Source organism: Equus caballus, chromosome 14, assembly GCF_041296265.1.
Source record: "Equus caballus isolate H_3958 breed thoroughbred chromosome 14, TB-T2T, whole genome shotgun sequence".
NCBI classification, from domain to species: Eukaryota; Metazoa; Chordata; class Mammalia; order Perissodactyla; family Equidae; genus Equus; species Equus caballus.
The window spans coordinates 46,309,089-46,332,850 of record NC_091697.1 but is presented as its reverse complement, the minus strand read 5'-3'; the positions used below and the strand labels follow the sequence as shown (position 1 = coordinate 46,332,850).

Genomic DNA, 23,762 nt, shown 5'->3' with positions numbered 1-23,762 from the left:
TACCTCAAAAATAGAAAAAAAAAAAGAATTTTCTGCTTTCTTTCTAGAATGCTCTTCTCCCAAATTCTAAGTGTCAAGGTGTTATAACAAACTCTAAGACGGGTTTCCCCTTTTCTTTCCTTCAACTGTGTTGCACAGTCTTGAGACTGGGGAGATGGTAAGAGAAGTAAAACAAAGGAGATAATAGCATCGGCACTGGATTCCACAATCAGCACGTTTACGGTAGGGAAAGACTTGGGAAAATCTGACTTGACTCATGTGATGCTAAAAAGAGAGATGAAGAAATCCCACGTTGCTTTCCCCAATTCTGCTACACAATAAGAACAACATTAAGAAGATTATAAAAATAGTGGTTAAGACCCTGGATCCCGAATCAGAAAGGTATATACTGATTTTAGGTGAATGCAACTGAGCAGCCCCAGGTGGGTTGACTCTGCACACGCCTCCACTCAACTGTTGGGTGTGGCTTTGCAGCAACAGTCAACAGTTGTCCCCTCAGTTATCTTACTTTCCATGTGACTCTAACAAATTTGAGGCTGCCAGTGAGCTGAGTGTGATCTAGAGTTTAAACTTTTCCTACAGTAGCCCCTCAATGCAATTCAGGAGCCTCAGTGGGCGCTCACACAAGGGAAACAAAACCGTGTTGGACTTTTTGAAAGACTCTCTTGGTTTTCAAAGGGGTGCCTTCCTAGAGGATTTACCTGTGTAGTTTTGACTAAACAAGGTTTTGCCTTGCTTTCTGTCTTTAAAACCTAACTCCAAGATAAATTAGTTGCTATGCTAATCATAACCATGGCCAATTATTTAGTCTCTCTGAGTCTAAGCCCCGCTATCTGTATATGCATAAGGTTGTTGTGAGGATAAAATGAGACTTAAAAATGAAATGTGCACCAACCCAAACTTAGGCAGATCCCTCATGCATATAGAATTTCTACGTCTGCTTAAATTAGTGGAGAATGTGAACTTACCCAAAAGAAAAACTCTAAAATAAGTCTTTAGATACTTAGTTTTAAAAATATTCCAGGTGACCTCGTAATATTAGGACCCATTCAACTTTGTCTATTAACCCGACACACCTCCAGGCAACCTTAAGGATACTGTACTGGCATGATGATTGCTAAGACTGGGATGAGAAGACCTCTGAAAGCAACACTCTGAAGCAGATAAGGAAGGTATCAAAGCCTGCCCCACTTTTGCCGTTTCTTTTTCTGCAGGCCGCTTACCCTGGCCCAGCCCCCTCAGTAAGTGAGAACCAGGCTCTGTCTCTCCCCACACTCAACTGCTACCTTCAAGGCCCCACAAAGTCCCAAGGGGTCTAACAGTGTCTCCAGAAGGCCTTTATGTCCTCTTGGCACCAGAGCTTATCCAAGAACCAGAAGGAAAGTTTTAGAACATGATACAAGGACAAGACACAAGGAATAAATGCAACAACGGTCAACTTTGCTTTAGAGATTGGTGAAAACACTGTAAGAACACCACGCCGTAGACTATGAAAACTCCAAATGTGTAGAAATGACACTGATGGCTGCCACTTACCTCCATGTTGCCTGATAGTATCCATGAGCTATGATAGCAGCTTAAGGGGGTATTTGCTGGGAGCTCTGAATTATGCTGTTTCCTGGGCAGTGGTTCTAGTAAAACTAGTCAGTTCCAGTTCATTGTCTAAGTACTTTACATACGTTAACTCATTTCATCTTCCTATAAATCCTGTGAGGTAGATATTATTTTCATCCTCATTTTATAGATTGAAAAAACAGAGCATAGAAATAAAGTGCCAAGATCACACAATTAATTGTAGGACCTGGGATTTGAGTCAGGTAGACTGTCTCCAGAGGCTGTGCTCTTAATCTCAGGCTGGCCAACTTTTCTGTGAGGGGCCAACTGGTATATATTATAGGTTATTAGACAGTCTCTGTTGCATATTACTTTTTTTTTTTACAATCCTTTAAAAATGTAAAAACCAATCTTAGCTCATATGTGGTACAAAAAGAGGCTGTGGGCTATCTGTATTCTGATGATTAATACTGTACATGTTGCTCAAAGCTTTAGGTACACAGTGGGTGTGCTATACCATATTCCTTTTAGACAAATACCATATGCCTATAATACAATTAAATTTTTGTTGATAAAATAATCCACAGTTCTGACTTCATTTCTCTCTCATTTTTGTCTGATACTAACTACTGATGCTGTTGCCTTCCTACTCACTAGTGATGTTTTTATTGGATATTTAAGAAGGGACTATAAGGATGAAATAAGAGTTTCTCTTCCAGTCACTTTCAATCTGTCCTTGGCTTTCTCCCCAGTTTATATTATCATTTATGAAAGTGACTTTAGGCAGTCTGATATTGGACTGGAGTGTGTTCTTTCTTGGATTGACTAAAAATAAAGGCATAAATAAGATGCATTATCTCTTAAACTTTAGGCCTGTCACTTTTCTGGGACCTGACCTGACATTAATTAAGGCAGTTCTGCTAGTAGAAGTTTATCAGTAACCTGGCATCTAATCCTTCATCATTTTCATTAAAGCTTAAAATGGCTTATAAAGAGACATGGTTCATAAAGTGGATTCATATCACGATGGAACTTCGTGCTTCGTAGGTCCCTGTTGTGTGTTCCCATAATGTCGCCACAGCCTTCTAGGCTAGGCTGCTAGTGGAGAAATCACAGTGTGTTATTGGATTTGCTCAAGATAAAATCTTAGACTTGCAAATAAATCCTGGTCATTTTTTGAACACTTCCGTGGTACATAATATATAACTCAGCCTCAGGTAATGAGTGTGAGGAAATCATTGCTTTGGTTTTTGTCACTTTGAAACCTAAGAGAAAGCTTATGAAAGTATTTTTCAAGTTATTTTGACCACAACCCACAGTAAAAAAAAAAAAAAAAAAATTATATCACGATCCACTCTATCTACACATATATATAAAACAGAAACAAATCTTTCAGCGGCAATACTATGCTTACTACATTTGAGGCATTTCCAATATTTTCTAATCGGTTCTATTCCATTTAAATATTTAATGCCTCTCATTACCACTAAATTTACTTCATAATGTATTAATGGGTCTTGACTCAATTTGAAAAACACTTCCTTAGAAGACCCAAATGCTCTCACTGTTCATATTTACAAAAAGTGATTGTTTTGGGATTCGTGTGTATGCTTATGGCTTAGGTTGATTTATTTGCTGAGAACCAACCATGTGTAAATCACTGTGCTAGGCTCTGTGGGAAGTGCAAAAAGTTTTGCTTTCAACTGCCTCAAGCCAGGAATTTTCTGAGTTGCTAGGGAAACCAGAATGAGCAGAACGACATATCATCACTACCCTCATAGAACTTAGGATCTAGAGGATGAGAGAAACTCAGAACTCAAGGAGTTCTGGAAGATAAGTCATTCACTTGACTATGTTACCTAAGTAAATAGGTTTATTGGCAATTTCTAGGTGAAAGGTCTTTTCTTCTTATCAAGAAGAGTCAATCCTGTTTTTTCGGATGAGAAAATAGTCTCAGAGAGTCTGTCATTTATTAGAAGTCACATGGTTATTTTGAGTCTAAATCTAGGGCTATTTGTAATATACATGCTGCCTCTCATGATTACATGGGTTTCGTGTTAGAAATAAAGTGATTTGGGAGTTCAGAAGAGGAAGTGATGATTAAGCCATATTATAAAAATGTTTCGAGGGACCAGCCTGGTAGCGTCGTGGTTGAGTTCATGCTCTCTGCTTAGGCATCCTGGAGTTTGGATCCTGGGTGCGGACCTAGCACCACTTGTCAAGCTGTGCTGTGGTGGCATCCCACATAAAATAGAGGCAGATTGGCACAGATGTTAGCTCAGCAACAATCTTCCTCAAGCAAAAAGAGGAAGATTGACAACAGATGTTATCTCAGGGCCAATGTTCCTCACACACGCACACAAAAATGTTTCGGCCCTCAGACAGCTTGGAAAGACCTTAAGCGATCCCTTTACTTATCTCTTTTCTTCAGGAGGAGCTAATGATTCTTGAAAAAAAGAGATAAAATAAGTCTTTTTAAAGAGAAGAGTGGTACCTTCAAGTGTTTCACAATCTTTTTCTGAATAAACTCTTCAAATCCTTCATTTGGAATTTTACTCATCTAAATCCCTATTTCAAAAACCAGGAAACAAAGTGGAACATTTTCTCAAGATCATCAGGGCAAGAAACCAAAGATTGTCACCGGTCTGAGAGAATCCATACTTTGTTCTTCTCATCACCAAGCATTTCATGAGCACAGACCCAAGAGACCACGCTACATATAAAATAAACATCTGCTGCTTCTGCCTTCCGGGAGCTGAAGTTTTAAATGGCAGATCTCAAAGCTCATCTCACCTCAAAGCGCCATTCAGTGGACCTCCATACACCTGTTCATGCTAATCTGTTAGGTATTCGTGCCTTAGGGATTGGCGTATTTTATAAACTTATGAGTGTAATAGTGTCCTACTTGGGAAAACTGAAATCATTCAGATACAAAAGAGTGGTTGCTGTGAGGAGAAGATTTTTAAAGCACAAATCCTTAGTAGAGCCATATGTATGGAGGACCAGATCTCTCTGTAATCGTCTGTGTTTAGAGATGTGCCTCCTGGCCTTGCCACCTATGTAAGATCCCTTGTTATGTGCTCTTAGAGCCTCATAACTTCTCTCCTTCTTGACATTCAGCAGGAATTTTAATTGTCCATTTATTTTGTGACTATTTAATCCATTAGGGTCTCTCTCTGTATGGAGCCCTCACTAGACTATTTTCACTGTATTGTTACTATATCCTTCAGTACTATGCATGGTGATTAATGCATAAATAAGTGTGTAAGAAATACTTATTGGATGAATGAATGGGCATTTTAAGGTAGTCTGGAAAGTTGTTTTAAACAAGGTACTTTGGTTTAGCCCAATCCTTATTTATTATTTATTAGCTACTAAAGAGCAACTGATAATCACTCACGATGTTCTTTCTGTTTGTTTTACAGTCAACTTTGACCACTTTGAAATTTTGCGGGCCATTGGGAAAGGCAGTTTTGGGAAGGTGAGAACCAAAGTGATTAACCACCAACAGGGTTATATAGCTCAGGGATCAGAGTCTGAGAATGTTCTGAGGACTGAGTTACTGGGACCACACGGAATGACATTTCGGAGGTGTTTTTATAATAGATTTTTATAAAATTGTCACCACACTGTGAGGAAAGTATGTGACAGGCAGCTACATAATGAATATATACTGTTCTCAGAATTATCTCAAAGTCAAATCCATTTACTGTCAGTAGAGTTTAACTTCCTCCCTTCAGGAGAGAGTAACATTTCAGAATCATTTTCAGATTGTACCAGCTGTACCTTCAGGAGCAGTTATGTCGTTAATGTAAGAGTTAAATCTTTTCCTGTGGGAAAGAGGCCACCTAATTTATTTTCTTTTCCCGGTTGTATCATGGTTTCATTTTCAAAAAGCTACCATGAAAAATATACAGATTCAGTCTGATTTTTTTGTACAAGCCTTCTAGATTCAAACCCTGGTTATTAGTTTCTTGGTGGAGACATACTTTGAGAGAATATTCCATATTTAACTTGTATTTTATTTTATTTTGTTTTTTTAAGACTGGCACCTGAGCTAATATCCATTGCCAATCTTTTTTTTTCTTTTCTTCTCCCCAAAGCCCCCCAGTATGGTTGTATATTCTAGTTGTGAGTGCCTCTGGTTGTGCTATGTGGGACGCCACCTCAGCATGGCCTGATGAGTGGTGCCGTGTCCACACCCAGGATCTGAACCAGCAAAACCCGGGCCACCGAAGCAGAGCACACGGAACCCAATCACTCGGCCAGGGGGCTGGGCCCCTGAACTTGTATTTTAAAGCCATCTGCTGTCTACTTTATCAGGCATTATATGAACCTCTAAAAATTTTTTTAAACTATGGACATTGGGCTTAAAATCCTTTTTGGTTATATCACCACCTATGGTTATACAGAAATTCTTTGCACAGTATTGTTCAGCTTGACAGTTTAGCCATGTCCATTTCAGTCGTGCAAAGAAGCATAGGATGTGAATCGCTATTGAAAGATTCCTGACAAGGAGGCAGCTATGTTCTCTAAAATGCTTTCTTAGAAAAACCCCAAAAGCGAAAACCAGCAAACTTGTTTGAGGAAGCAGATTTAGGAATTGACCTGGTGCAGGGGGAAAAAATTGTTTTTTTTGCTCTGAAATCGGAGCTAAGTGGCAACTTTAGCATCATAGAATTTGCAAGTGATAAGTCCTCCAAGCCATGCTAAAGTGCTAAAGAGCAAGTCTTGTTCTGTCTCTCATCTCCATGATCTGTCATCTCCCTAATCACTTTGTCATTCTGGTTTGCACCATTAGGTCTGCATCGTACAGAAGAATGATACCAAGAAGATGTATGCGATGAAGTACATGAACAAACAAAAGTGTGTAGAGCGCAACGAAGTGAGAAATGTCTTCAAGGAGCTCCAGATCATGCAGGGTCTGGAGCATCCTTTCTTGGTTAATTTGTGGTAAGTGTTTTTATTGGACCTCTGAATGGAGACACTCCCACCTTCACCTTCAGATACTGTTGCATAAATGCATCTTGATTTCCAGGTGTGCATTTGCAAAATCCTCATTAGGCTCTTCCTCCAGGGCTTTTGTTCTTCTTGGTTTCTTTGACTTTATGAAACAAAATTGTTTTGCTGTCACCAATAAATACTGCATGGTTCAGTTGTCATAGTTCCCCTCGTTTTTAGGTCAATAGTTTTTTAAAGCATTGTAATTAAGTAGGCTGATAAGGAATGAGTTTAGATGTCTTCTCACTCATTAGATACTTTTCCCCCATTAACTGTGGGCCAGAGACTTGAGGTACGAAGTATGGCATCACTGGCTGACGTGAGGTTGATCTTTAGAACTCATACAAAACACCTTCTCCTTAAAATGACTGGCAATAAAACTGGTTTCCTGGCAGCATACTTCTTAAGCAGCCATATATATGCCTGTGAGTTGAAAAAGGAGAGGTGTTGCCTTTCTCAGCAAATAGATTTTAACAGAGCTGGAGCTAGCTTATGTCAGGGGCTAGACATTAAGTAACTGCGATCTGCTCTCAAAGCTGTTATCATAATCCAAGGCTTAGAAAATAGCGAAGAAACTGGCATTATCTGTTACTTCCTGCTCTTTTCTTGTGCATGGAGGTCTTTATGTGGCTCACCCATTTTGCTCTACTTTTTAATGTATCCATTATGTTAAGAGCCAGTTCTTAAAGCTAATTCAGTATGACTGTTATTTAAATATGCATACCAAGCAGTTCTTACTAGCAAAGGCAAGGAAAAAAAGTCTTTATTCAGAGAATACTAATGGAAAAATAATTGAAATGTCTCTGTGTGTTTAGGGACATTTCTCTGGAGGAATCAGTGCATAAAACCTGTCTCTCCATTTTTAATTAATACAGTTCACTTAGGATACAATTTGTTCAAGGATTCTACCCGTAGTTGAAAGGAAGATGATTCTTTGTGACTTGGAAATAGGTCTATTATGGTTTATGCACCACTCAAATGTGGTGGAGTCTAATTTTGGCTCAGGCTTAGTGTATTTAATCAGTATTTTAGAGTGGCCTATTCAAAATGCTGCCACGTAAAGAGTTAAATGGATGCAGCTCTTTCTTCCCCAGCCTTAGCAATCATCAAATTGCTTTTTCCCCCCGTCTCCCTCCACCCTGAGAATGACAGGTTGCTCTCACTTCACAGTCTCCCTTTGTTCAAAGTCACATTTTCCTGCTTTGAAAGTTCAACCAACTAATTTTCTCCTTTAAGAACAGGAACCTTTCCTGAGGACATACTTAGCATTTTGCCTTTTCGTGCTTGTCTGTTATCGCAGAGTAGGCAAAGTTGATTTCATTCTATTCCTATTTTTTTTTATAACATGGGTGTTAGGAGACTTTAAGTGGGCCAAAGTTTACCGATTTTGCGTTGCTAACTTAGTGTCATTCCAGGCAACACTCTGGATGCACGCTGGCTTGGTGATAACATGACATATGCCTTATTCTTCCCTTCTCACACTGAATCTCACAGTATAACATTTGCCGCTGTTAATATTGACAGAGGAGAAGGAAGAGTGCCCATCCCCCATGATTCTGACCCAACATTCAGAACTGGAAGCCGGGAGGGGGCATTCCTCCAAGCACAGCAGAAAATCCTTTTGTCTTTCAAACCTCGAGCTAAAATCTTCAGAAACTGTATTTATTTCTTCTAATAAATGCTTTCCACTTTAGTAAGTAGAGCACAGCAAATGTAAGTCACTCTTTCCACAACTGTTAAGCACGTCGCCATGCTTCTGGAGGTGTGATTGTGAGTAGTTTACTTTATCATTTTTAAGTCACGTTGTTATGAGATAGGGTTCATGTGTGTAACTTGGGTTGTTTTGATCAGTGAAATGAGATAGAGTGCTACGCCCAGTGCCTAGGACATTATAAGCATCTTACAAATGGTAGTTCTCTTCCTTCCTTGCTCCATTTAGGTGTAGCATTCTGAACGTGCCTATCACTGAGGACCAGTGTGGGCATCCAAAAGGCAAATTTGGATGGTGTTTGGCCCCAAGCATCATGGGATGTTGTGTGGCAGGGGAAGGGGGACAGGTCTTCAACTCATTGTCTGTAAGAGCTTATGATGTCTGTTTTGTTTTGCACCCTCATTCTTCAAATCAAAGAAAAAAAAAATCAAAGGTTCCTCAATTTATTATATACAATTTAACCAAGATTTTGTGTCCTTGGTTTAACTGGACTTATTTTTACAGCCCCAAAATTTCAAGAGCCAGTTTTCTTAAGATGCATTGTATGATTAATAAAATAACACGATACTTTTTTTTTTAACTCTTGTCCCCTGTTTACTATTTTACTGATATGCTTTGTAGGCCTCTCACTACTGCTTTCAGTAATCTTCTAGGATGCTCAATATGCCCCTAGCCTATGGGGATGTATTCAGAAAACTGGTTTGCAGGCTGAGGGAAAACACAAATTGTTTCTCTTTTGAGTAGGTTTTGCACTAGTATTAAGAAGTTTGTGTTTGTGTGTATGGGTGTGAATATATACATATATCTGATTTTGAAAACTTTTCTGTTGCAGTCAACTTGTAAAACATAGAAAATCATATAGAAAAATGAAAATTCTCCAATAATCCTATCACCTTGAAACAACCACTCCTAACATGTTGGTGTGGACTTTCCAGTAAAATGTCTGCGTCTGGTTTTCTGTTGTTGATCATGCATTAGCCCCATTCATCACTTCCTTTAGGTGTATAACACACTAGTTATAATTAGGGTTGCCAGATAAGACACAGGATGCACAGTTAGATTTGAATTTCAAATAACCAATAATTTTTAGTATACGTCCCAAGTATCACATGGGACGGATTTTAACTGAAAATTATTCCTTATCTAAATTTCCAATTTAAGTGGGCGTCTTGTAATTTTATTTGCTAGATCTAGCAAGCTTAATTTGTAGCAGAGACCCATAAGGTGGGTCACGCAATGGTGAGCAGGAGTGGACAGAGCTCTGATTGCCTGACATTTTCATTAACCGTGGGAGGCTGACAGTAGTCAAACGGCACATTTATATAGAAACTGTGAAAAGTGCATGAAGGGACTAAGTATGAAGAAGGGTGTGTGTGCATGTGTGTGTGCATGTGTGTGTGTGTTGAGGGGATTTGGGGAAGGACGTTCCCTAGTCTGGGGGCAGCAGAGTTGAGGGTGAAAGAACATTCTGAATTAAAATTCAGCCTTCCCAGCCTCCACAGACCTGGCCCTCCTCAGGAACACAGTCGTCAGATGTAGGCCAAGTTATAAAGTGAAGGCTGCCTGACAGGGCTGGCTGGCATCCAGGCAAAGCAAATAAAATCTTCCTGCGAGTGCCTCCCTGCGGGCTGCTCACAGAGCCTTGGCAACCCACAGCCCGCAAACAGCCCAGCCAGCCCTGCCTGGCGCGGCGCTTCCCCGGGGGCTGCTGTTAATTGAGATTAAGCCTGCAGCTGCACACAGCTCCTCAGGGCCCTGCTCTCTCCTCACCCGGGTCTCTTGTTGCTGTGAACAGAAAAGGGTCCACGTGTGGTTTCAGGAAATTTGGAGACAAGATCATCTGTTTTAAGTGAAAAGGACCGCTTGTACCAGGAGTGTGAAAAGGGTCACATTCCCTGTCAGATGGCTGAACTCGCTGAATACAATGGGTTCCCCGGAAGCCAGCTCCATCATCTGTGACTCAGAGGGCCAGTGTTTCTTCACGGAACTGCAGACGATGAGAACTCAGGGCAGCCTTCAGAGCCACAGCATCAATAACAATAGCTTCCCTGTCAATGGGGTTCTGTTACTTTGAGTATTACATATATTATCTCATTTATTCATCCTAACAACTTAGGTTGATAGGGACTATAATTCCCATTTTACACCTGAAGAAACTTAGGCTCAAAGAGGTTAAGTCATTTTCCCAGAGTCTCACAGCCAGGAACTGGCAGAGCCAGGACTGAAACCCAGGAATCCTGACTTCAAAGCCCCTGCTCTTCCTGCTATACTACACCATCCCCTAAGGACATCTTGTGAGACTCCCTTAACAAAATACGGAAGGAATCAATTTATTTCATTTATTGTCTTTGACATCCTACAAGAATACAAACTCCATGAGGCAGGTGTGTTTGTATGTTTTGTTCACTGCTTCATTCCCCAGCTCCTCTCATTTCACAGTAAGTGCTCAATAAATATCTGTTGAATGAATGAAGTGAGTTGGTGGGACCAGGTTTCTGGCTCCTGGGTTTTTCTTTTCCCATCATGCCACTGCCACCTCTTGCACACTCACAAACATCCTCTCATATAATCACACCCATTGCAGGTTCTTTGCAAGCCCTGAGGTCAGAGGGACCCAGGTTGAACCCTTGCTCCACCACTGGGTAACTATGTGCACTGAGCAAATTACATGCTGTATTTTGCTTGGTTTCCTCATCCATAATTGGGAGTAACAGCAATATCCGTGGCAGAAGGTCCTGCTGTGAATAAGAATCTGTATCTAAAACGCTTCACACATAATAGGTGCTTAATAAATGATGAAACAAACAACTCAGTGAGGCCCCTCCCAAAATGGAATGTCCCTCAGCCCCCATCACCAGAGGAGATTCTTAAGTGGACAAGTATACCTGAGCTTGAGCTGGCCTGGGCCTTAGAAAGTCTTTTCTTCTAAATTTTTTAAAACTTAAATAATTTTTTGAATATAAAATAATCTATATTTTGTATAAAGTATGGAAATACAAAAAGTTCTCGTGAAAATAATAAATGCCCATCCATCACCCAGAAATAACTGCTGTGTTAGTTTCCTATTGCTGCTGTTACAAATCACCGCAAACTTAGTGGCTTAAAGCAACATGAATTGGAGTACTTGAGGCTAAAGCTATTTTCATAATATAATTGACATTATTTTCCTTTTGCCCTGCATTGTTATTTGCACCGAAAGTTCACCAACAGCCAAAACTAGTCAGAACAATGATTACCTATGGGATGTGGAGATTAACTAGAAGGGAGCACGTGGGCAGGTTGTGGAGTGGTTGAAATAGTCTATTGTCTTTATTGTGGTGTGGCTTCTAGGAGGGTGTATATTTGTAGAAATTCAGTATTTCATATCTGTGTATTTCACTGTAAATGAATTTTACCTCATTAAAAGAATATGAATTTTTTTTTTAAAACCCACGAATTTATTATCTTATGATTCTGGAGGTCAGAAGTGCAAAATCAGTCTCACTGGCTAAACTTGAGCCGTCAGCAGGGCGGCGTTCCTTCTGGTAGGGGGCATCTGTTTCCTGACCTTCCCAGCTTCTGGAGGCCGCCTGCGTTCGTTGGTTTATAGCACCTTCCTCCATCTGAAAAGCCAGCAGCACAACATCTTCAGACCTCCCTCTGACTCTGACTTTCTGCTTTCCTCTTCCATCTTTTAAGGACTCTTGTGATTTCATTGAGCCCATCTGGTGACAGGGGTTCTTTCTTGACCAAACTCTAGCCAGACTCCTCTGACCCCTCTTCTTGACTAGGCTTCAACCTTGACCTATAAAGACTTGAACAAAACACTACTATAGTTTCTAACAGTTCAAGGCTGCATCTCTAGGATGACCTTAGCTCTCCTAAAAGTACCCGCCTGAGAAAACTCAGAATTTGCTGTTTGTTCCAGCCCACACCTGAAGATAGGGCCCCTCTCTCCCAGCCTCCATGGCAGGGGAGGAGCCTGACTTTGTTAAGTGCTGGTTAACCCATCCAGGTGAGTTTCACATGGACCCAACCCCTTCCTGCCTTTTGTAATTTTTTACTTCCCTGACTCTACTGCACCCCTGCTCATCTCCCTCCCTCTCCTCTCATTCTCCCTTTAAAATACCCAGTCACTTCTATACCAATCAAAGTTGAGTTCAGTTCACATTGGACTCTTTTCCTGTTGCAACAGTACACTACTAACTAAAAATCTGTCCTTATTTCTTTAATTAATGTCCAGCTTTGTTATCTTAGGAAGAGGTATGATTCAATTAAGGATCTTGATTGGGGGAGGTTATCCTGAATTATCTAGTCTTGTCATAGGAATAAATTGTCCCTGGGTATGACCCTGATGAGCTTGGATAAGTGGTAAAGAAGGGATAGCAGTTCCTGAAGAAGAGTTTAAGAGAGAACAGTGTTGTTGTGTCTGGTACCTAGTAATTGTTCCAAACATAATTGGTGACTGTCTGACTGATGGACTAATGGACAGGAAACTGAGTTTTTATAATGCAGAAATTTGCTTATTCATTTTTTCCTCAATATTACGAAAGAGTTCTTTAGTGCAAACAATGCAAGGAGTTATTAGAAAATTTAAGTTAAAAAGAAATTCATTGGAAGGATATGGCGTAGCTTACAGCCTCAGAAGTAAAGCTGAAGAGGCAGGTCTCAGGAAGGTGAGGAGCAAAGACACTTCTGGGCATCTGGGTAGCAGGAGCTAATGGACAGCCTCTTAAGGATGTCTCAGCTGGGATGAATCAGCTCCAACCAATTTCCTAACCTCGTGTCATCCACTCAAGGTTCAAAGTCATGGCAGAGAATCCAGTTGGCCTTGTCAGAAAATATGTGTGCCCCTTGGCTAGAAGAAAGAGTAAAATAAATAATGACTCCTGGCCTGAGCAACTTGGTGAATGATTGTGTCATTCACTAAGGTGGGGAGATCCAAGGAGGAGCAGATTCATAGTGAAAATCAAGACCTCTCTTTTAGCTGTGTTGATTTTGAGGTGCATCTTAGTCATTCAAATAGAGCTGCTGAATAGGTAGTAAGTCTGGAGCTCAGAAGAGAAGTCCAGGGTCCAAGCAGAAGTCCAACAAAATGCAAATATGAGTAGCATTGGCTTACTGATGCTATTTAAACCAGGGACTTGAAGGAAGCACCTTCGGCGAGAGATTAGATAGACAGAAGGAAGGGGTCAAGGACTGAAGACCTAGAGCATTCTAATAGTTCTGATAGAGGAGGAAGATTCAGGAAACGAGACAAAGAAGGAACAGCCAGGAAGCTAGCCAACTAGCTGGGGGTAAATCAGGAGAGTGTGGCATCCAGAATCTAGAAAGGAAAGCGTTTCAGAAAGGAAGGAACGCAAACCTTTTCAAGTGCTGCTGAGAGGTCAGGAAGAAGGAAACAAGGAACTGACTACTCACAGAGGAAGATAGAGGTTGTGACCTTGATAAGAGCTAACTCCTAAGGATAGGACAAAAGACCAAAGGGAGTGGCTTGGTGAGAAAACAGGAAGTGAGTAATTTTATTTTGGGAGTGGGAAGTGCAAAGTGGTTTTGTTGTGTTTTAAGATTCACCCATGTTGTCACAAGTAGCAATAATATACTGTTAATTCTCTATCAGATTCCATTGTATGACTATCCCGTGATTTATTTTTACACCTTACTATTGATGGGTATTTGGGTTGTTTCCAGTTTGAGACTTTTACAAATAGTCCTGCTATTGACATTCTTGTTTGTATCTTTTGGTAAACAAAAGTACGCATATTTTGGGGTATAAACCTAGGAGTTAAATCACTGGATCCTAGAAGTTATGTAGGTTTAGCTGGCAAACAGTTTTCTAAAGAAGTTGTCTCAATTTACACTCACATCAGCGATGTATGAGAATTCAAGTTGCTCTAAAGCCTCACCAACATTTGGTGTTGTCAGTTTCTTTACGTATAAGTGTTCCAGTAAATGTGTAATGGTATCCCATTGTGGGTTTAGTTTGGATCTCCCTAGTGTCTTATGAGTTTGGGCACCGTTTTATATGCTTACTGGCCATTTGGAATCTTCTTTTGAGAAGTGCTTAAGTCTTTGGTCCATCTTTCTGTTGGTTGCCTCTTTTTCTCATTGAGCTGTAAAAGTTTTTTATATATTCTGTATACAAGTCCTTTTTGGAGTATAAATTATTTGCCCAATCTGTGACTTACCTTTTCACTCTGTAGTGATTTTTTTTAACACCCAAAAAGCTTGAATTTAAATGTGGTATAATTTATCAATCTTTTTCTTTATGGGTAGTGCTTTCTGTGTCCTATTTAGAAAATCTTTTCCTGACCAAGGTAAAACTATCCTATCCTGTTTCCCAGAAAAATGGCTATTTTAGCTTTTACATTTAGATCTATAATCCAGGGTCAGGATTCATTTTTCCCCCATATGGAAAGCCAATTAGCCCAATACCATTTATTGAAGATTTCACCACAGTAACACATTTGTTATTAGTGAAATCACCATGTAAGTGTGGGTTTCTAGACTTTGTTCTATTGAGCTATTTGTGTACCCTTATACATTTATCACACTGTCTTAATTACTGTAGCTTTATAGGTAAAAGAATTCAATAGCATAATTCTTCTTCTGGGTTATCTTGCTTGTAGTTGGCCCTTTGTAATTCCATATAAATTTCATAATCAGCTTGTCAATTTGTATTTTACAGCTGCTGGTATCTATAGACTAATTCAGGTAGAATTAACATATTTTTAAAATATTATGCCTTCCAATTCATAAATATATATTTTATATATATAATATTTATATATCTCTTTGGATATTTAGGTGTCCCTTAATTTCTCTCTTTGGTTTCAGTTTTTTTTTTTTCTAGAGATTCACCGTGAGCTAACATCTGTTGCCAATCTTCCTCTTTTTTCCTTTTTTTTCTTCTTCCCAAAGCCCTGCAGTACATAGTTGTATATTCTATTTGTAGGTCCTTCTAGTTCTGCTATGATTGGGAGAGGTATCCTCACTATGACAAAGTTTGATGAATTGAAAAGCATATTTTTAAGAAATAGGCTCAAGAAGTATATTCCTGGGGGAAGCGTGAGGAAATCATACGTATGTGAAGTCACTCTTTAAGACAGCTTACGTTTTTGAGGATTTACTATTTTTGAGGTGCTATGTTAAAATGTTGCATGCATTCTCTCACATATCTCAAATACTAGTCCATGTAAGATAGGAATTAGTATTTTTCCCCTTATAAAAATGAGTAAGCCGAAGATGAGAGGTTTGATTCTTTGCCAAAACCATAAAACCTGAAAGCAATAGCAAATCTGGGTTCCAAATCCCACATCCCAAGTTCTCTGAGACCCTCAGCATTAACTTATATTTTATTTTAATATTACTTGTATGTGTATCATTACTTCTAAAACTCTAGTCAATCTTTTAAAAATGAAATACAATTGCAAAATCAGTAAAAAAAAATTTAAAGAGCCGTTTAACCTGATAAATGATAGTGTTTTAGTGAGACAAAATCACCACATAGAACTTAATATACTTCAGTTTGAGAAAAAAACATTATACCTATTCCTGCTTCCCTGGTAGTGTCACAACTACTGGATATCAGACATAGAGATGGATAGAAAAGCCCCATGAGAGGGAAGCAGAGGCAAGAGAGATCATAACATTTCTGAAGGTACAGTGGGTCTAGTTTGACTAGAAGCACTAGTCATGAGAAGGGAAGTGGGGGGGGGGCATTAAAAACAGAGAGGCTAGGAGGAGGGCATCAAGGGCAAAGTAAAAATCTCTGTATTGGGGAGCAGTGCCGGGAAGTCCTCCCCCTGCCTGGAGTTCTGAGACTGGAGCAGCTTGGTCGGTAAGGAAATCAATTGCCTTTCTGGCTAGAGAGGCAGAGGGGTGGGGATAGACAATGCTCTGTGCCAGATGAACTTTTCATCTCTCCGCTTCATCCTCTGGAGAGGCAGCCGATCAAAATGCTCGACTCAGCACATCCTTCTCTCAGCACAGTCAGGGCCTGCCCAGACACTCTCTGAATCACAGGTGGCCATTTGTGATCCCATCAATGACCCAAACTCATCCCGCTTAGGTTGTCTCTGCGATCGATCTGTGATTCTCAGGAAGCACAGAAAGTGGTAACTTCTAACACTTTTTCTTTTCTGGACTCATGATAAATTCTCTGGGTAAGAGTCTGATTTAATTGTTCCTCATTATCACCTGAGCGTGTGTCTTGCCTTTTCCTTTTATATGGGCAGCAAGATGTTTTTATTCCCCTTGGCCTGTCTTCTGCCTATATTATTCTCTGAGGTAATCATCTTGAGAGATTCTGTAGAAAATAATGAAAGCCAAATTTTCCCCAGAGACACTTCATAAATAACATCTCCAGAGCCAGTACAGATGAGCCGACAGATCACAAAATAGCATTCAAAGCTCTGTCCAGAGGAAGGTCCAGCTGTAGGAAAATCAACTACTTTATCCGACCATGAGGAAAATAACCTACAACGTGTTATGTGTGATTTTTAAAAATCACCCACAATCTTTTTCATTGTGTAAATTGTGGGTTTTTGTTCATTTTATTTGAGGCTTTAGTTTATAGATTGAATCAGGCAAGTATTACTTTCTGAGGCTTTTGTGACCCACTACAATCAAAATGAGGTCCTTCTGTTAGTCTCTATCACAGTATTTTGCACTTTTCTTTCACAGCCCTTACCGCATTTTATAATTACCTATTTGTTTGTGTAAATCTTTTACAGATGATTAGCTTTAAGTAGAGGGAAACCATGTTCCTTGGTTTACTCCTTTAGCCTCAGTGCCTTGTACAAGCAAGTAAATATACAATAAATATTTGCAAAATGGCCATTGACTAAACAAGTGTTTATTATGTACTAAGCTATTCGCTGGCGGTTGCTGATAGATACAGAGATGAGCAAAGCACAAATTCCTCAAATTGTTCAGTCAAATGAGGAATTCAGGCAAAAAAAAAAATCAATGGTCATGATACAATATAATACAATGCAACCATCTATAGCCGGGTTTGTGGAGTGTTCCATAGTAGAGAAATGGCTAGGTACTGTGGAAGTGCAGAGAGGGAAACACAGATGGGTAACATGCAATTTATGTTTTGCAAGAAGAGGTCAGGAAAGACTAACGTAGAGGGGAGATGACCTCAGACCAAGAGTCTCTATGTCTCCTGAGATGTACACAAAGGATTCTTCTGCCTAAAAAGGAAGTTTTCATGAATATTTATTATAACTATTACATGGTGGTTCCCTCAAATCCATTCTACCCACTGCCAAAGAGATCTGCATAAACTCTAAACTATCCATGTTTATGAATTTTAGACATATGGATGTTTAACCTGGATACACACACAAGATATACAAGAATAGAGGAGGGCATTTATGTGTGTTTTGATGAGGGCATTTAAGGTGTGTTTTTTCCTTGGAGAATTTTACTTTTGAGACAGAGAAAAAGTGCTATATAAGTTTCAAATCTTCTTGCTCTACGCTGGGTTTTTCTGAAATTAAAAACTTCTGGAAATTTGACAAGGTACTCTAGAGAGGGGATGTGGGGAAATAAGCTTTCTTATCCATTGCTGGGGGAATGCAAAATGACACACCCTTTATGGTGATAAATTTAGCAATATTGAGCGAGAATTAGATATGCCTTTATCTTTTGTTTTAAGAAACCTTTATCTTAGCAAACTCACTCCTAGGAATCTATGCCAAAGTTAGGCTGGCAAAAATATAACGAGACATATGCATGAAGTTTTTCACTGTTACACTATCAGTAATAGCAAAAGACTGGAAACAACCCAGTATCCTTCACTAGGTAACAGGTTAAGTATCATTATGAACTTATGATGTATTTATCTTGGATTACATTTGTGTATACACATGTATATTTTACCTTTATCCATATCAAATATCTATATCTATTTCAGTCTCCTGATCGCTGAAAAAACCTAGGAACATTGACAACTCAATTGCAGTGAACATGTCTATCACCTAGATAGTCTGGAGGAGAAAAGTACAAGATATCCAGGAATATCTTTTCACATAAGAAAGTCATAAAGCTATCAAAACCCACCAAATCATTTCTAAATGACACATGATCCAATTTGACTATGTTCCTACTTGCAGAAGACTGGACATTATGAACTGAACATCAGTCAGGATGATAACATCAAACCCATGAGTTTATTATGATTATTAAAAACCCTATTGATTACTTTTGGAGGATTCTAGGAAACCAACAAATCATTTTGAAAAGTAAATAAAGGAAAGACTTAAGCATTTGTTTTACTTTTCCTGTATGAACTGGACCTCACAGTAACCGATTGATGAAAGCCAATTTCTCTTTATAAAAGTACTCTAACTAAAATATAAAGGAAAAATGATAGAATTCAAATATCACAACTTCTAAGGAATTTTTGAATTTAGGCGTTGAGATGATTGATGGCTGATAATACCATGAAACGATAGACTTACTAGTTATATACCTCCTGGTCAAAGTGCACACATCATCTGTGAAGTAGTCTTTCTCCTAAAAAATCAAACCTGAATCTGAGCAAGCCTTGAGATCTAACCACCAATTTTCACGAAATACAGAGGGGTAGAACATGTAGAAAGACATGACAGGAATGCAATCAACAAAATTCAGACTGTGGAAATGCTACAGAAAAAATGATTTGGCTTTTTCAACAAAAAATTACTAAGAATGAAAGAAGAGTTGGTCAGGGAAGCTATAGAATAAAACAGAATTTTTTTTTTTGAGGAAGACTAGCCCTGAGCTAGCATCTGCCAATCCTCCCCTTTTTTGCTGAGGAAGACTGGCCCTGAGCTAACATCCCTACGCATCTTCGTCTACTTTACGTGTGGCACGCCTACCACAGCATGGCATGCCAAGCGGTGCCATGTCCGAACTCGGGATCCAAACCGGTGAACCCCGGGCCACCAAAGCGGAACGTGCACACTTAAACTGCTGCACCACCGGGCTGGCCCCATAAAACAGATTTTAAAGGCACAAAAACCAAGGAGAAAATAGGGACCTTGTTTGATCCATTTATGGGACCCAAATATTCTTTTTAAGAAAGAAACACTTATAGAACAATCAGAGAAATGTGAACATTGAGTATTTGATGAAAACTACTAATCTAGATAATTTGTATAGATTAGAAGCTGTCTCATCTCTGTTAGTTCCTCTCTGGATGAGACAACATATATTTTTCACCTTTTTTATTGAAATATATTTGACATATAACATTGTGCAAATTTAAAGTGTATAACGTGAATTTGATACATTTAATTATTGTAATATGATTGCCATTGTAGCGATAATTAGCACCTCTGTCACATTACATAATGATCCTTTCTTTTTAGTGGTTGGAATCATTAAGTTCTAGTCTTTTAGCACGTTTGATGATTACAATATTATTATCTATATTCACCATACTGTACACTAGATGTCTAGGGCTTATTTACTACTTGTTGCAAGGAGACAACGTATATTAGACATATCAGAGTAGAAAGAAATATTTTTGTTATGTTTATTAGGCCTTTTAAATATAAAAATATAAATAAAAAATAAAATTACTTATAATCCTACGATTTAGATAACTGGTATATTTTCGTAAAAGTTTTTTGCATATACCAGCATTTGTGTGTGCTACATTTATTTTCCTTTTATAGTTGTGCATGTATATCCTTTTTTAATATATCCTTTTTATGTACATTAAGCATCTATTTACTACAATGCATATTATAGTATATACATTGTTCTTTCCCTCACTTTGTTTTCATAATATAATATCTTGGAAATCTTTTCATATCAGAATATAGATCTGCCTCATTTTTTTTAAATTGCTGTGTAATCTATAGCATGAGTTTACTGTGATTTATTTTCATGCTCCTCTATTGATGGGCATGCAAACTGTTTTTGATTTTATATGATGCAATGAGTATCCTTAAAAGTACATTTTGGTATAATTTTTCAAGTGTATCCATAGTGAAGTTCCTAGCAGTGAAATTAGAGGGTCAAAAACTCTGTTTTTTAAAGAGAGATCTGCAAGTTGTTCCCAAAGGAGCTTTCACCAAATTTCACCAAATTATCTAGAGCATATGAGAGTGCCTGTTTCTTCATGTCCTCACCAGCAGTGGCTCTCGACAAGCCTTGATGGAAATGTTCTCACTCTGCTACATTAATGAGTAGAAGTCACCACATGCTTGTTTAGGTTGTAAATGCCTTCCCTCTACACTTAGGGCAGAGAGAATTTAGATTGCTCTCTCAACTTGGTTCCAGTGTTATCCAAGCAATTAACCTTTCTTTTACCTCAGCTTGTCATGCTGTGGTATTTCAGTTAAACACACCCCCCCACCCCCCACCCCCCCACACACAACCACAACAACAACAACTGGGTATAGTTTTTATAAACTGTTGAAGTCTGGCTTTTGCAAACCTTGGGTTTTCTATTTTGTCATGGTAAATTAATTAGGTGAAATAATACTAGTTTGGTTTTATTTTTTTATGAATTTCCCACTAGATACACTTTGGAAAGTTACTAAGGAGCCACAAGAGGAGGAATATGATGGGCCATTGTTCCAAAGAAATGTTTTAAAACACATTTGTACTTAAGGGATGGGACAGCATACCTTAACCTCCTCTTTGCCCATCCCTCGAGGGTCCCTTCTCACAGGGGCTAATGCTTTTTATAAACAGTGAAAAGCCTACAGTGAGTACTCCCTGTTCGGCGTCTGAAAAAGACGGATTAATTGTTTTATTATTTTAGTGCATAGGACAACATTGGTTCTTAAAAATTCCTCATGGCGATTGATCCCTGGCTGAAGATCAGAAATGTCCCACCAAGGGGCCGACCCCATGGCCCAGTGGTTGAGTTCGCATGCTCCACTTTGGCAGCCCAGGGTTTCGCCGGTTCCAGTCCTGGGTGGGGACATGGCATCGCTCGTCAGGCCATGCTGACGTGGCATCCCGCATGCCACAGCTAGAAGGACTCACAACTAAAAATACACAACTATATACCGGGGGGCTTGGGGGAGAAAAAGGAAAAAGGAAAATCTTAAAAAAAAAAGAAATGTCCCACCATTGGAATGAGACTACCAGGAGGCATACCAATTGAATTTTAAGAGTTAATTTGAAGGGGATTTAAGTAATTATCCTATTCCCAGGCAGGATTTTATTATGAGCTTCAGACGCTTTTTGTCTCATGAACTGTATTGGTTGTTGTGCATACAGCATGTGTGTTAAATGCGTGGGTTTAGATGCAATCCTGCCTCCACAATTTCCTAACATGTGATTCTTGAGCGAATATTTAAACCTCTCTACACCATAATCTTTTTTTTTCCACTACTCAATGTCCTTTTTTTTATAACAACTTTATTGAGGTAAAATATACCTCAAAATATCATAAAACTCACCTATTTGAAGTGTATGATTCAAAGATTTTTAGTAATTTTACTGACTGGTGCAACCATCGCCATAAATCAATTTTAGAACCTTTTCATCCTCCCAATGAAATCCCTTGTGCCCATTTAGAGTTAATCACCATTCCCACCCTGAGCCCCAGGCAACTAGTAATCTACTTTCTGCATCTATCAATTTGCTTTTCCTGACAATTTCATATAAATGGGATTATAAATATGTGATCTCTTGTGTCTGGCTTCTTTCACTTAGCATCCTGTTTATGGGGTTCATGCACGTTGTTGTATGTATTAGTACTTCATTCCTTTTTAGTGCTGAATAGTATTCCAGTCTATGGATACACCATATTTTATCTGTCCATTCACCAGTTGATGGACATTGAGCTTGTCCCCAATTTTTGGCAATTATGCATAACTCAGCAAAGATCATTCGTGTACAGGTCTTTGCATAGAAATATGTTTTTATTTCTCTTGGGTAGATACCTAGGAGTGGAATTGCTGGATGATATGGTAGTTTTATGTTTAACTTTTTGAGAGACTGACAAACTGTCTTCCAAAGTAACTGCACCATTTACATTCCACCATCAATGTATGAGGCTTCCCTTTTCTCTACATCCTAGAGCCAGCATGTGTTATTGTTGGTCTTAGTTATGATAGCCATTCAGATGGGCATGCAATTTGGTTTTAATTTGCATTTCTCTAATGACTAATGATGCTGAGTGTCTTTTCATGTATATCTTTAGTGAAATATCTGTTCATATCTTTGCCCATTTTTTGATTGGGTTGTCTTATTACTGAGTTGTAATAGTTTTTTGTAAAGTCTTGATATAATCCTTTATCAGTTATATATTTTGCAATTATTTTCTCTTAGTCTGTTGCTTGCTTTTTCATTTTCTTACTGGTGTCTTTTGAAGTGCAAACATTTCGAATTTTAATAAAAGCTAATTTAGCAATTTTTTTCAGTGGACCTTGATTTTGGTGTTGTATCTAGGAAACTTTGCCTAATCTGAAGTCTCCAAGATTTTATCTTATATTTTATTCTAAAAGTTTTATTGTTTTTGCACTTACATTTACGTCTATGATCCATTTGAATTAATTATTGTGTACGATGTGGAGGTCTAGGTTCATCTTTTTGGATGTGAATGTCTAATTGTCCCATTTGTTAAACTAACTATCCTCTCCCGGTACCTTGTCAAAAATAAATTGACTATAAATATGAAAATTTATTTCTGGATTCTTAATTCTGTTCCATCGACCTATGCGTCTATCCTTATGCCAGTACCACACTGTCTTCTTGATAACTATAGCTTTATAGTACATTTAGAAATTGGGAAGTGAAACTCCTCTGGTTTTCCTTCTTCAAAATTATTTTGATTATTCTAAGTGCTTTGCATTTCCCTATAAATTTTAGGAGCTGCTTGTCAATTTATGCAAAAACAGAAATCCTGTTGAGAACTTGATAGGGATTGCACTGACTCTATAGGTCTATCTGGGCATAATTGACATTTTAACAATATTTGAGTCTTCCAATCCATGAACATGGAATGTTTCTCCAGTTATTTAGATCTCTCTAATTTCCCTAAGCAAAGTTTTGTAATTTTCTGTGTACAAGTCTTGCATTTCTTTGCTAAATTTATTCCTATGTATTTTATTCTTTGTGAAACTTTTGTGAATACAATTGTATTCTTAATTTCATGTTCATGTTGTTCATTGCTTGCAAAGAAAAATACAATTGATTTTTGTTTAATGACCTTGTATCTAGCAAAATTGCTATCTTGTTTATTAATTCTTATAGTTTTTTATGTTTCCTATATCATTTGCTGTAAGCAGAATCATGTTGTCTGTGATTAAAGGCAGTTTTACTTTTTCCTTTCCAATATGGATGTCTTTTCTTTTTTTCTTTTTATTTGTTTTTTTTTTTTTTTTCCTGAGGAAGATTTGCCCTGAGCTAGCATCTCTCTGCTGGTCTTCCTCTATTTTTTAGTATATGGGCTGCCAGCACAGCATGGCTGCTAACAGAGTAGTGTAGGTCTGTGCCCAGGAACCAAACCCAGGCTGCCAAAGCAGAGTGTGCAAAATGTAACCACTAGGCAACCAGG

General features: G+C 38.6%; 1 protein-coding gene across 1 annotated transcript in view; it reads left to right on the top strand.

The window, feature by feature from the left end:
- STK32A (serine/threonine kinase 32A) overlaps positions 1-23,762 on the top strand; it is a 114,329-nt gene that overhangs the window by 27,200 nt on the left and 63,367 nt on the right. Inside the window, exons 3-4 of the mRNA XM_001501773.5 lie at positions 4,980-5,035; positions 6,356-6,507. Coding sequence (XP_001501823.1) covers positions 4,980-5,035; positions 6,356-6,507 — 208 coding nt within the window. The remainder of the gene's footprint in view (positions 1-4,979; positions 5,036-6,355; positions 6,508-23,762) is intronic.